At 35.9% G+C, this 16,038-nt stretch overlaps 1 protein-coding gene across 1 annotated transcript; it reads left to right on the top strand.

Annotated features, from left to right (window-relative positions):
• The first annotated feature begins 2,339 nt into the window (after positions 1-2,339).
• Positions 2,340-4,413, top strand: LOC143051091 (uncharacterized). The gene is made up of 2 exons (XM_076224122.1): positions 2,340-3,696; positions 4,234-4,413. Exon 1 carries the CDS (start codon positions 2,379-2,381, stop codon positions 3,339-3,341), a length of 963 nt encoding a protein of 320 aa, XP_076080237.1. The 5' UTR covers positions 2,340-2,378; the 3' UTR covers positions 3,342-3,696; positions 4,234-4,413.
• Positions 4,414-16,038: the final 11,625 nt, after the last annotated feature.

The following is a 16,038-nucleotide window of genomic DNA, read 5'->3' as shown; positions in this document are numbered from 1 at the left end:
TTCTTCTTTGCTTGTCATTTAACTTTTTATTTACAGGCTTCCAAAATGATGCTGTGAGAGATTCTTTCACTGCCAACAACTGGTTTTTAAGATTTGTAATACTAGTATTTAACAGTTTGACTGCATATATAGTGTCTTCATTAAAATGATGAAATGAATGCCTTCCTGATTTTAACCGACCGCTTCCTGTGCCATTTTTACAAAACAATGCTTCATCATCTTTTTCTAATCTGGCATTTATTTCCTCAAGAACCTTTTGTTGGTCTTCTAAGGCTGATGTCAATCTGACAATATTGTCTTTATCCCCAGATTGTGGTACATAATTTTCTGTTAGGAATTTTCCAGCGCATGCTAGGTTTTCACTTTTTATGTAGGCAATTTTGGCTTTAACGTTGTCTATGTCTGCCCGATATAAATACTGACGGTTTCTCTCGGTCATGAAAACAGTTCTGAATATTTTGTGATCTCCACAATACGGCCAGTAACTATTGTATAGCGATTTCAGCACTTCATTGTAGAATATCCCTGTTTTCCTCTTTGCATTAGGAATCCAACCAAATTTCGTATCCATCCATCTGTTAGTAGGCAGAGGAGGAGCTGGAACATAGAAGATGATACATTGATTAGAATTATATAATTTACATGTATATTTGGTACTTTTGAATTTATCAGGAAACCAATATTTATAATTAGATTTGTCATTTAATTCCATAATTTTTTACACATATGCCTACAGATGTATATGGTGTGAAATACCTATTTTTTATATGAGGCCAAACAAAACAATAAGTGTGTTTCTTGTTTCCCTATAGCTACCTATCCTAGATTTTTCATTGACATTTTGGCATTATCAATTAAACCAGAGGTAACGAAAAATAACTACCTGCATGAACATGTACCTTCCCTATTATTTTTTAAGCATGGAACAGGAAACACACACAGCTTTTGTTTGGCCTGATCAATTTATTTTCTCTCTTCAAAAACAAATGACAAGTACAAAAAAAAAAATGTATATTGAATGATCATGATGATATTTGCTGGAATGATAATGAATAATGAAACGTAAACGTAGGCTGGCAACATTTGACATGTGCAGCTGTGTTGAAATCTGTGCCAAAACAATCATATTTGATATGTAAAATTTGTTCCAAATCTTAATTAGTTACATGAATCTTTCAAAATTGGTAAAATTGATATTATTGCTTGCTTCTTTAATTTTAGTAGTTTTTTTTTTTTTTAGTTTTTTCTTTTCAGGGATTGTACAGTTTCATTTTTCATCATTGTGCATTTAATTTTGCTATGTTTATTATGTACATGATGTATCATTATTTAATATTTTACAATTCGAAAATATTCTTCACTCGTTCTACAAGAAATCCCCATATTATTGATAATTTTCGTATATATTTCACATTTGGTTCCCGATTGGATGGCATTTTATTAGAAAACTGGGTGTGGGTACGTGCAGCCTAAAACAGCAATTTGACTATTCTTACCCGCATGCAGACACTGCCTATTTTTAATGCAGAGTTGTTATTTCCTTTCCTATCAGTTTTATTTTGCAGTGTGGGATCCATGATTTTTTAATAGGGGCACGTACTGGTTGGTCATATTTATAAAAAATAGGCCTCCTGTCTCTGGCAATGTCCCGCCCCCTAGTATACACATGCATGTACTAGTGGCAGGACATTTCCAGGGACAAGGACCTGTCTTTTCAATCAAAATTTCCCACTGGGCCTTCTGTCTGGATCTCCCACTCATACATGTACATTTGTGTATGATTTTTGATTGTATTTATATCTGTTTTAGAAGCACTTATCTCTGGAACTTCTGGCTCTGACTTTGGGTCTGTTTCAACCAAGATGTGTTTGGCAGGCGGATCGCCACAATAACCACAACTGAAACTGTTTGTTTCAAGTTCAAACTCTTGGCAGTCACAATCATCTACCTTACATCTGCCTCGATCTATATTTCGTTGATCTTTGCCCATAATATAGTTATTAAACTTCGATTTTCGTATGTTGTTTACATGTACTTCCGGTGATCGGAGCAACCCATGAGATGCGCTACAACTTCGAGCACATGCCGCGAGAAAAAAAAAGATAAAACAAAAATGTATTCATGTCATTTTTTTTAAACATTGAGAAAAATCGTAGAAAATCATAAATATAGCTATTACCAAGGCAATCTTCCTTTGATATCGCAAAGATACTTTTTGGAAAGATTACTAATAAATTACAGGTTTGACGACAGTCGTGGTCGGGGCGTTATTCTGGTATTTAGCTCTTTGGATTAAAATATAATAACATCCGGAACAATAATCATGTCGCCAAAAACAAAAAAAAGATGAGGTATCTCACTTAATATATGTTAAAAGTATGTCGCAGGACTCGGATAAAACCCAGTTTTCATCAGGCTCAAAGTATGATGAGGAAAATCGTTTGTATTTTTCACAGAAAAGATCATTAAAAAGGAAACATTCTCAGATTCTTTTTCAAGCATTTTCTAGCCATGGATATTCAATTTATAAATCCTTACAGAAAGTTCCTGTAAAACAAAATATGTCAAAATTGGAAAGTTTAAAGAGAAGCACAAAGTCTGTAACTTTGACTCGCAAAATAGATGCATTGTGTCAAATTTTAGAAACACTGTTATCCGTATATAGTGCTGGACCAGAACTCCAAGAACATAACGTCGAACCAAATCTTCCTATGAGCATAATGGATTTTGATGTTGGGCTTGACATATATGCAGATTTTATTCATGCTCCTTTAGACATTCGTAATGATGACATTTCATCCCGATTTAAAGATGACCTGATTGACCCTGTCCATGGAATACGCTGTGTGAAATATAAACACATCCCTTCAAAGAAAAGATACATTATATTAGATAGTGATGAGATTAACCTTGTTGAGATTATGAGACACATGGTAGGTCAAGAAACTGGTGACATTGACTCTTTAGAACATGTAGATCATGAGTTTGTCCATTCAGCTCTAACATCCATGGATACTGAGCATGACAGCAAAATGTTAAAAAGTATTTTGTCGAAATTAATGCCACGTAATGATTTGATCGCATGTGGAATCAGTCCAGCTGAAGTATGTGGACAATATGAAAAGTCTAAAATATTTAAAGAAATTGCAAACACAGAACAAGCAGCTGAGGACATGATAGTACTTAGATTAAAATCCAAAATAGATCACTATAAAGATAATGTTGAGGGGATTAGAAACACGCTTGAAACTGGAGTTTTATCTGGGATTCGAAAAAGAGACTTTCGTGCAAAACAAGAGATTGCTGAAGAGCAACTAAAAAATACACAATGTTTATTATAAAAGGAGGATCCCTATAATAAACAAAAGTTCAACCAGTGTGTGAAAAGACTTACAGATAAATTAGTGAAAGAAAACCGTATGAAATTACGCAGTCTTGGGGCTGGCGCAAAACCATTATTGGACTCAGAAGATGAACAATTTGTGGCAGATGCAATAGAAACAAAAAGTTCGGCCCATGGACGTAGACACGATACAGTTTTATACTTGAATCATAGGATCAAGTCAGAAGACCTCCTGTCTATTGCAAATTATAAACTGATGAAACGAGGGAAAAAAATGATTCGATCAGCTAAAACAGTTCATTTAAGATCTAGGCCAAGAAATATAAGATCCATAGAAGGAAAGCGACATAAAGGTATATAAAACGTTATGTCATTTTCATATATTAATACGTTTGTCACGTTTCCTACCTTTTAATATGAAGTAAAAGAACAAAACAAATCAGTGATAATTTTTCATATCAGCAGACTCTGCTGATAATGGATTTCTCGGAAGAGTAAGATCAAAGCAAAATTGCATAAACTAATGATAAAGTGTCTTACAGTATGAACAGGTGCTTCTGTGATAATTCACTGTGATAGTGTTACCACTCTCTTGGAGGTCATACTGTAATATTTGTTCTGTTTGACATATTTTTAAACTAAAAAGTGCTAATAGAGTAATGGAAATAACTGAACTTAGAACAAAAGAAATTATGAATAAAAATGTAAAGGAAAAAAATACATCAGTACCACCAATTGAGTGGTACATTGTACCACTATCACGGTGAATTAACATGGTAACACCTTTTGTGTACTGTAATAAGTAGAAATGTATCTCAATACTGTATATACTGTATGACTTCTTTTATGCTTACTTGTACATGTCTGTAATTATTTTGGCTTTTTTGCAGGTCATTGGTTGTTTTGCACAAAAAAACCACCAAAAACAGAGGACCATGAAACTGAGTTAACGCATCACCAAAGAGCCCATGTTAAATTAAACAGATGGAATATGTTTGCTACCAACAGCCAATTTAAAGGAGCAAGTTTAGAAATTTCTTTTGACGTCAAAGCCTATGTTCGCCCCGGTACAGATGGTATGTGAAATCAAATTTCAAATGAAGAAAGTTGTCATTGTTAATTTTCGCGCATCTTGCAATTGTGATGTGATTGATCAGAATTTTTTTTTGTTAATTTAAACATGTATTTAAACATGTATTTAAATTGTATATACAAAACTGTACCAAAAGTAACTGTTGTGTACAAGTACATGTATACACAAAATTAGAAATAATGGTGAAAAAGGACAAATAATATATCTCTTCTTAAATTATTTATACTTTCATGTATGGATTTGATCTCAATTATATTTTGTTTGAAGGAAGTCCCACATTCAATGAAAGTGCTAGTGCGGTGACAACATGATATGACAACTGAAAAGACATGAGAGGTGCACCATCATGACCCCATTTCAACACTACAAATAAACTAACTATTTTTTTCCTTGTCAGTAATAAACTTAACCATTAACCTCTTATGGGGCCGGTCTCAGAGGTAGAACCACCTATGAAGGTGGTATAATGGTGATGTCCTTGTCGTTTATCTGAACAATGCCATTTATATAGTGATGTCTTTCTATATGTTTTATCAGTGCTTGTCCACTAATAAGAGGTCGTTTGTTGCAACGACAGATGCATGTCACACCTGGATGATCTCGATGCATATTCTTAATCCATGTTCTCCATGAACAATCTAAATTCTAAATGCTGAAACACACAATTTTGTAAGTTTTGAAGAAATTAAACAAAAGTGTAACACAAACAATTCAGTCTCCTGTTGATGAGTCACCCAGGGCAGTCAAGTGAACGGTAATCCCCAGAAACGCCCTGGTCACTGTGTTGATGAGTACAAAATCAAACCAATATCAATAACGAACTCAAAGAACGAGTGCAAACTGGAGTACAATTATTCAGTCTCAATGACGATGCATTTACACAGACAATTCTGGGAAGTCGGTCAGATTTTTATATAAATGACAAACTTTTCGAAGAATTTATCATCCTGTGTGGCGTTAGCCTATATGACATAAAAGGATTCTTCAAGTATAATCTACAAGAATCCTAATTGGTCTGCACTTAATATGTAATATATTTTGTAAATACGTTCTTTCCCCAGTTTGTAAACATTCACTGTTAATGAACATGTAATATAATTGTATAATTTTATGCTCTCCTTAATACGGAGGAAATAAAGAAACATAAACATGAACAATCTAAATTCTAAATGCTGAAACACACAATTTTTTAAGTTTTGAAGAAATTAAACAAAAGTGTAACACAAACAATTCAGTCTCCTGTTGATGAGTCACCCAGGGCGTCAAGTGAACGGTGATCCCCAGAAACGCCCTGGTCACTGTGTTGATGAGTACAAAATCAAACCAATATCAATAACGAACTCAGAGAACGAGTCCACACAGAAACTTTTACCAAATTTTCTGAAGATGTAATCGTTGTACTTCTACTGCATTTATGGATAACCCAAACAACTGATTCTTTTGGTATGGCAGTCTGCTCAACAAATTTTGTAGACACTGTCTGACTGCAAGCGTCTCCTTTTTAATTGAAACCACTAGGCTTGATTGTATAGGTGAGGTCATTTGGTTAGGAGCGGAATACACAAGAACGTCTTCTGTGGTCAAATGGGCAGATGATTTATCAGTGCTTGTTAGTTGATGAGTACAAAATCAAACCAATATCAGTAATGAACTCAGAAAACGATTCCACACAAACTTTTACCAAATTTTCTGAAGATGTAATCGTTGTAGCGACACAGTTCCACAGAGTCATCTGTAAGCTCAATAGAATAAATGGCAGCTTCTACTGCATTTATGGATAACCCAAACAACTTATTCTTTTGGTATGGCAGTCTGCTCAACAAATTTTGTAGACACTGTGTCTGACTGCAAGCGTCTCCTTTTTTAATTGAAACCACTAGGCTTGATTGTATAGGTGAGGTCATTTGGTTAGGAGCGGAATACACAAGAACGTCTTCTGTGGTCAAATGGGCAGATGATTCATCACTGCTACTGGACAAGGTACTTCCTGGGGAAGACTCTGGAGTGATTTGAACATTCTTGGAAGGTGTTACGACACTCTCATTTGTCTCGAAAGCTTGTTTGCCACTGTCAGTTTATGGGAAAGTTTGTTGTAGTTCTTCATTTATCTTGGAAGCTGGTTTGGGAGGAGATTCTCCTGACGAGAAATAGCGGCTTACTTCCAATCTTACAGATGTTGAACAAAAAGACCTTCGGGATGTGGATCCCGTTGACACCACTGACAATTGTTCATCGAGGCCAAGCTTGTTAATAATTTCTCCGAGAAGTGATGCCATAGCGTTCTTCCCATTCGTGTCGTCCATGTTGTAAAGGAACGCAATCATCATGTTGTGGCATAGTCCATGTGCCACATATTCTGAAAGTAAAATGATAAAATGTATATTATTATCATATTTATATTGGATATCTACTAGTGATGTGCCGATCATCGGTAAAAAGAGAAAATCGGTTGGTTGACCAACCAATAGTAATTAATCGATTGAGATTTTTGTCAATCGATTCAATCGGACAATTTTAAGTTACTAGCTGAGAATTACTAAAACTAATTCAGGATTTTTTTAGAAATAAATAAAACATCACTTAGAATACATTTTGAAATAAAAATGCAATTTTTATAACAATAAAGGTCATCATGGTTCAGTTTAAGGATATTGTCAAGTCAAATTGCATGTTTGAGGATTTTGAGTTCAAACTGCCATAACTTGTGAACTAAACATTATAGCTGCACCAAAATTTGCAGAGATATTCTTCAATGTATTTGTCACATTATGGTAACAACAAAAAAGGTGAGAATAATTTTTAAATGTGTATTTTTATTTTTTGAAAATAAATTTTAAAACATTGAAATTTTGTATTCAATTGAGTTTTGAGAACCACATGTTTCACACAGAGGTTTCATTTTACATTCATTTTGAAGCATAGTTATATGCCTCTAAAACCGTGTCTCAGAATTTTGATATCTGTTGTTGTTTTGAAGATATTCTCAATTGAATTTCAAAAATTGAAAATTTTTTGAAAATTTTAAAAATTTGTATTAAAATCTCAATATTTTTAAAAGTAAGCTACATCTAAAAAATCTGAGACACGGTTTTGGGGGCCTATTATTCCTCTTCATTTTGCTGTATTTTACAGGAGTGCAAGTCTATCAGTGTTTTCTCAAAACTCAATTTTATAAGAAAAGTCAAAATTTTAAATTTTGATTCAAATTCAAATTTTATTTTTCTCTTATGGTGTTTATTCCTATGTCATCAGATAGTACATTCAATTATCTATCCATTGATATATAACATGACTATATTTGATTAAGGTTTGTACTTATTATTTAAATTCTGCTGGGACACCTCATTTGACTTGACAGTATCCTTAACAAGAAATATATGAAAATTTAAAGATTTAAAAATTTAAATTTGAATGTTATATGATATAATTTTTTGAAATGACAACCGATAGAACTAATAGATAATCGGTTGGTTGAGGTGAACCGATAGTGATTATCGATTGGTTGCAATTTTCAACCGATTGCACATCACTAATATCTACTGGGAATGGTGCTTTTTTATTGATAACTTTCTTTCAACTGATTTTTTTTGGTAATGTATAAGTATAAATGTATAAGATCTCATACAGTAGACTTACTATCTTCAAGTATATCCCAGCTGTTCCTGGTTTGTGGCAAGCCTTTGATCAAATGTTTTAATGGGTCCATTGTTTTCATCAGTGGCAATAATTTTTCAGACACATCTTTTACGGTCTCTTCCTGAACAGACAAAGTATCCTTTAGATTACACTGTTTATATATGGGATGTTCAATGGGAGTTCGAGGTTGAGACTTGAACTCCACTGCAACAAATCTCCTTTGCGTATTTCTCTTATTGCTGTCTTCGCAGACGATACAGACGGTCACCAGGTCTTTCCTTTCGACTCCCCACATCTGCAATTAAGGGATAAAAAGTATAAACTTGATGCAGTGGATATTATCTCAATTACTTTGTACAATTATACCTCGTTCAAACTAGCCCCCAAATCGATTTGAAATTGATTAAACATAGGACCCCCTGTAGGTTAGCGACTTAATAATTAATAAATCATGTAAGGACGTTTTTGACCATATAACAAACCTATATACATTTGTACACCCTGATTGGATTTAAAAATGTCGTCTTGCACACCTACGCCCCCTGTTGAGTATTCATGCAAAAATTCTAGTTTTAATTGTAACGGGATGCCGTTACGAATCAAGTCCCCCAAACGCCCTGTTGGACCCTAAACACCGTTGCCATTGAATTCCTCATACCTCAAAACCACGGTATACCAATTTTCAGCTCAATCGGACGATTTTGAAATTTGGCGGCAATCTTGAATTTGGTGGCCATCTTTCATTCCACATGTATATTTTCCCAGTATTTACACCTATACCCATACTTGTCTTTCTGCATCAGAACATATCTCTTGCAGTCAGACAATCATGATACTGGTAACTTTACAAATCTAGATTTTTTTTTATGTACATGTATAGTAACGATACCATTATAAGTACTACTATCAGTATGTACCTGGTCGACTAGCATATCCATACATACAGAGCTAATTTCAATCTCTGTGATATTTTCTTACTGGTATTATTGTTAGTATGTATCTAGTCGTATATATTGTCCAATGTATACACCAAATTTTGTACACGAAGTATACAACCTGTACAGGGCGCATGCCTAACATACAAAGTGTATAGGCTGTGTACACCAAGTATACCCAATGTACAAAGCGTATAGGCCGTGAGCACCAAGTATACCCAATGTACAAAGCGTATAGGCCGTGTACACCAAGTATACCCAATGTACAAAGCGCATGGACCGTTTACACCAAGTATACACAATGTATCATCGGTTATATATGGTCCAATGTATACACCAAATTTTGTACACGAAGTATACGATCTGTACAGGGCGTATGCCTAATGTAGAAGCGTATAGGCCGTGTACACCACTGTACAGGTCGTATACTTCGTGTACAAAATTTGGTGTATACATTGGACCATATATCACCGATGACACATTGTGTATACTTGGTGTAAACGGCCTATACGCTTTGTAGATTGGGTGTACGTGGTGTAAACGACCTATACGCTTTGTACATTTCGTATACTTGGTGTACACGGTCTTTACGCTTTGTACGTTATGCATACGCCCTGTACAGGTCGTATACTTCGTGTACAAAATTTGGTGTATACATTGGACCATATATAACCGATGATACATTGTGTATAATTGGTGTAAACGGCCTATGCGCTTTGTACATTGGATATACGCGGTGTACTCGGCCTATACGCTTTGTACATTGGGTATACTTGGTGTACCTGGCCTATACGCTTTGTACGTTAGGCATACGCCCTGTACAGGTCGTATACTTCGTGTTCACAATGTATCATCGGTTGTATATTGTCCAATGTATACACCAAATTTTGTACACGAAGTATACGACCTGTACAGGGCGCATGCCTAACATACAGTGTATAGGCTGTGTACACCAAGTATACCCAATGTACAAAGCGTATAGGCCGTTTACACCAAGTATACACAATGTATCATCGGTTATATATGGTCCAATGTATACACCAAATTTTGTAAACGGCCTATACGCTTTGTACATTGGGTATACGTGGTGTAAACGGCCTATACGCTTTGTACATTTCGTATACTTGGTGTACACGGTCTATACGCTTTGTACGTTATGCATACGCCATATACGTCGCGTATAGGCCGAGTACACCACGTATACCCAATGTACAAAGCGCATAAGGCCGTTTACACCAAGTATACACAATGTATCATCGGTTATATATGGTCCAATGTATACACCGAATTTTGTACACCGATGATACATTGTGTACACGAAGTATACGACCTGTATAGGGCGTATGCTTAACGTACAAAGCGTATAGGCCATGTACACCAAGTATACCCAATGTACAAAGCGTATAGGCCGAGTACACCACGTATACCCAATGTACAAAGCGCATAGGCCGTTTAAACCAAGTACACCAAATTTTGTACTTGGTGTATACGACCTGTACAGGGCGTATGCATAACGTACAAAGCGTATAGGCCGTGTACACCAAGTATACGAAATGTACAAAGCGTATAGGCCGTTTACACCACGTATACCCATTGTACAAAGCGTATCGGCCGTTTACACCAAGTATACACAATGTATCATCGGTGATATATGGTCCAATGTATACACCAAATTTTGTACACGAAGTATACGACCTGTACAGTGGTGTACACGGCCTATACACTTTGTATGTTAGGCATGCGCCCTGTACAGGTCGTATACTTCGTCTACAAAATTTGGTGTATACATTCGACAATATATACAGGGACGGACAATTCCTTAGTCCCGAGTCCCGGGGACACTAGTTTCTGGAGTCGGGACAGTGGTTAATTAAAAAGTAAAATCCCGCGGGCCACTGATTAGAGGATACACAAAACCTAGGCCTATTACGGCACGTGGGTTACCTGTCAGCTGATCGAACGTGAACTGTAAGCTTCACAGTAGCAATGACTGCGGAAAGTGGGTCACCGGGGGCCATCCCTCATCACAATGAGCCTGTCCGTTCCCTCCGTAAGGAGAATGGACGTGTAGGCCTATTGTCTCAATTAGCTATATTCAATGACGACAGAGGTAAGCCACGCTCGCAGGTCAAACAAAAGATCACAGTCTATCGATTCACTTCGGAATGAAGCCTAGCACGTTTGTAACAAACAATCCGATTGGCGGGTAAGACGAGACTTCTTGCCCTTTCCTCGCTGTATACATCAGCGACCACAGAGCAAGAGGGCCATACATCCAATCTATACTGTTTAGAAAACACGGAAGTTTGTTCATTCGGTCGCGATGTTTACTCGCCACACGGTGGAGGAGGGGGGTTATTAATGTCTACAAAAACACAAGCGATGCATGCTTGTGCTTATCAGTTAATAAGACAGACTATAGTTTTGTTTTGTTTGAGAGCGGCCCGGCCCACGCCGAAATGTTGTAACTTGTTAGCAGAACCCGGCCGTCGAGATGTTTGTCTACGTAACTGCATTGTCTATATATGCTGTATTGTATGTTAATAAAGAGCTCTTAGATTCTCTTGCATTGCTTTTGTTTCTTTTTCCTTTGGTTCAGTAGTGAGAAGAGCTAATTAGTATAGTTTGAATACCGGAACGGGTGTGAATATGAATTCAGTAAACTGTGATGTGAGTGTAAAATGTGACTATTACAAAGACTGATGCCTTGTAATAGTGTTAGTGTGCTGTACCTGTTGTAGTGAGTCTTACTGAAGAGATTATTATGGATTGCTTATGATGTCAACTCCAAGTGTCATATATTTTGTAGAAAATGTGACTATTGATCGATGCCTGTGTAGTAGTGTTGTAGTAATCTGAGTTGTGCTGAACTGTGCTGTACCTGTACATGTTGTAGTAAATCTGTATGAAGGACTGTGGTATGCATAATGATGGTGCTGATTATTAAAGGCATTAGCATGGATTATCTGGATAGCTTATTACATGTATAATGTAAGTAATGTATGCATATTGATGGTGCTGATGATGGGATTATTATGGAAATGTGCTTATTATAATGTATGTTATTTATTTCATGTGTTAATGATAATAAAATGATATAAAGAGATATTGGTTTGTACTTGTCTTTTATTCTTTCCCAGCAGAATCGGGATATAGCCATTAAAAATGGGGACAGTGGTTTCTGGAAAGCCACTGTCCCCTGCAGGGGACAGTGGTTTGAAAAAAAAATTTTCTGACCCTGATATAACCGATGATACATTGTGTAAACGAAGTATACGACCTGTACAGGGCGTATGCCTAACGTACAAAGCGTATAGGCCGTGTACACCAAGTATACGAAATGTACAAAGCGTATAGGCCGTTTAACTAAAATTTTTTTTTTATTTATAATAAAAACATATCATACATAAAATAAAACAACAATAAAAATGTAAATACATATAATAAAAAAAGAAACCTACACTGGTAAAAAAATATAAACTTAAAAAACAAACAAAATCACAGTAGAAATGTAACCAATGAAATAAGGTTCAGGCAGAGAGGATCAGGCAGAGTCCCGGCGATCTGTCCCGCCCCGGAGCCTCCTCTCTGTCTCCCATCTCTTCCGGTGAAGCTTGGCTCGCTCTCTGTGTGCCTGTCTTCTGTTATGCTCTTCCTCCTCCCTCCTCTGTTGTTCTTCTTCAGGAGAGGGATAGGGGTCTGGGTGAATTAGGAGGAACTCAACCCCCATCCCCTCTAGCACCGCCACCATCTCCTTTGTCTTCTCTAAAGTTTCTACTGTAAGTTCTTGTTTATAAAAATTGTAGTGTTTTGGAGCCGGGTTGACGGTCTCCAGGAACTTGTTCCACTGAACTCGGCTACCTCTGAACTTTATCATGTACATCGTCATATCTGAAAAATAGAGGAAACATTAATATGGTAAAACCCCATGGTTAACCCTATGCGGTGTCAGGACCCAAGCCGACAGTTGTCCCATTGGCTTTGAGATAGCTTTACAAGTTATATCAGTAGCAATTAATTGAAGGTAGCGTATTTCACAATACTTGCAGTGACCTGGGACTCTTTTGTTTGTTATGTGTAACCATTTCACAATGTTTACAGTGACATGTAATATGAGTAGCAATTAATTGAAGGTAGCGTACTTCACACAATCACAGTATGTCACGCATAAGAGATGTTTCAGAGTAACATATTTCACAAGGCAGGAGAAATGTTAGAGTCCGAGGTAGCATTAATCACCTTCACATGACGTTACGGATAATACTTCACAGTATGTCACGCATAAGAGATGTTTCAGTCTAGCAGGCCGACCACGTCCCTTCACCGCCGTCGAGACCCGTGGTAGCCCGCTAGCAGGCCGTCCACGTACCTTCACCCGCGGTAGCCCACTAACAAGGCCGTCCACGTACCGTGGAATGGACGAGAGATCGGACCGGCAAGTGCATGCCTCTTACCTTCCTTTACTACCGCGTCTATCCCGACAGCGAAGATCGGGTCTTCACTGCCCCCATGATATGAAGTTGCACACGACGGCTGGGGATTCCAAGATTTCAAAATTTTTAAAAATTTTAAAAGACGGCACAGCCCCGCCGTCGAGACCCGTGGTAGCCCGCTAGCATGCCGTCCACGCACCTTCACCCGCGGTAGGTCACATTCAAAAAAGGGGGGAGGGGATTGTAGTTACGACGTAAGGAACAAATCCGATATTATATGTGAAACGGTTATTCAATATGGCATAATTTTAATTACATTTCCTATAAAGTTCTCTTAGTTTAGCAATTGTTTTGCAGTATAAAATAAAATGGGCTTCATCCTCCATTGTATTACAGGATGTGCATAGTCTTTTTTCTCTAGGTATTTTTAAATGTCTTCCCCTTTCTATCATTAAATTATGATCACTTATTCTCATTTTTGTTATGTTACTTCTCTTTTTAAAAGATTTACAGTTTAAGTAGTTTTCCATTTCTAAATTTTGCTTTAAACTTTTATATAGATATAATTTACTTTTTTGATCTATAAATGTAGTAAGAATAATTCAAATTTGAAGATATTCCAAATAATTAAAGCTGGTATATAGACAAGATCCATAAAAATATAAAATAACAAAAAGCATTATAAACATCAACAGGGAAAGTTTATTAAGGTTTATGTACCCTTCTGTAGCCATTTTTGTACGAACTTTTCAAACCTCAATTATATCAATACTACAGATAAAATGAATAATAGAGATAGGCCATTTAGTACATTTTCCAAGGGGAAACTTGATGCAATGCATCATTTTTTACTGTTTCATTGCATTTGATAGAAAAAGAGGACTTTGTGGCAAATAAATCAAGATTTTTATAGAAAATCCACAGCCTTAATTACAGAGATTTTTTTTTATAAAATTGAAACATTTACGTACTCACTTGATTTTCTATGATGTGCTAGTGTTTATCTTTTACAAAAAGTTCTAAGCAACCTGTAAATTCCAAAACACTAAAGTCTAGCGCACCCTAAAAGGTGTACTTGATTTTGGCCATATTTATATTTGTTTTAACAAATAACTACATTTACAAACTTGTTTTAAGGAAATCAATGACACCGACTCTGAATTAGTACATGAAATTGATGTAGAACTCACAAACTGAAGATGATCAGAAATGACATAAAACCGACTCTGAATTAGTACATGAAATTGATGTAGAACTCACAAACTGAAGATGATCAGAAATGACATAAAACCGACTCTGAATTAGTACATGAATTTGATGTAGAACTCACAAACTGAAGATGATCAGAAATGACATGAAACCAACTCTGAATTAGTACATGAAATTGACGTAGAAGTCACAAACTGAAGAAGATAAAAAATGACATGACACCGACTCTGAATTAGTACATGAAATTGATGTAGAACTCACAAACTGAAGATATAATTTGTCTCGGGTATTACATCTCGTACTCCGATGACAAAAGTTTGGAATATGGTAAATAAAATAAAAGGTAAAAATTCTAAAGCCTCTGTAAAACATTTGAAAGACGGCAATGATTTATTAACATCTGAAAAGGATATTGCCAACAAGTTGGTGAAACTTTTGCGAAATCTTCTTCCTGTAACAACTACAGGGAAGACTTTAAAAAAGTTAAAAAACAAAAAGAAAAAATTAAATAAAACTTTAAATCAAAAAATGGTGAAAATTATAATAAACTATTTTCTCTTGAAGAACTTAAAACATCTCTGTCAAAGCCCATGATACAGCTTGTGGGCCTGATAATATTCACTACCAACTCTAAAAACACTTGCCAGATTCCTCGCTAGAAGCTCTCTTGCAGCTCATGAATAACATCTGGGAATCTGGTGATTTACCATCAATCTGGAAGCTTAATGCTGTTGTGGTTTAATCTGCTGTGGTTCAATCTGTTGTAATTCAAGCTGTTGTGGTTGATGGGGAGATGGTGATTCATGGAGGACTTGTCTGGAAAAATATAAATCACATTCATGCCAATAAAACAAACTCTTATCAGAACATTTGATACTGCAATGTATTTAACAAACTTCGTAAAAGTATTCTTTTGGCATGTTTGGTGGAGTAAAAAATAATTATTTATTATCTCATCACTTGGCATCTGATGTTTTATCTTAACATGTAAACAAATCTTATACTCTGAACTTACTGGGCTTAATAATAAGTAACTATCTTATCTTAACATGTAGAAAAATCTTACACTCTGAACTTACTGGGCTTAATAATAAGTAACTATCTTATCTTAACATGTAGAAAAATCTTATACTCTGAACTTACTGGGCTTAATAATAAGTAACTATCTTATCTTAACATGTAGAAAAATCTAATACTCTGAACTTACTGGGCTTAATAATAAGTTACTATATTTGATCACAAATAAATAGAAATAATATCTGTTAAGCAAATTTGTTTTCAGTTTGAGTGGACTTTAGTTGTATAATTCTCTGAATGATACTTACACATTGACATCCGGAGAATTAATGGCAATTTGGAGGTCCTCCAGTTGCCTTTTTTGTTGCTCCG

Source organism: Mytilus galloprovincialis, chromosome 11 (assembly GCF_965363235.1).
Source record: "Mytilus galloprovincialis chromosome 11, xbMytGall1.hap1.1, whole genome shotgun sequence".
NCBI classification, from domain to species: Eukaryota; Metazoa; Mollusca; class Bivalvia; order Mytilida; family Mytilidae; genus Mytilus; species Mytilus galloprovincialis.
Note: the sequence above shows the minus strand (reverse complement) of the source record. Positions and strands in the feature narration are given on the sequence as shown.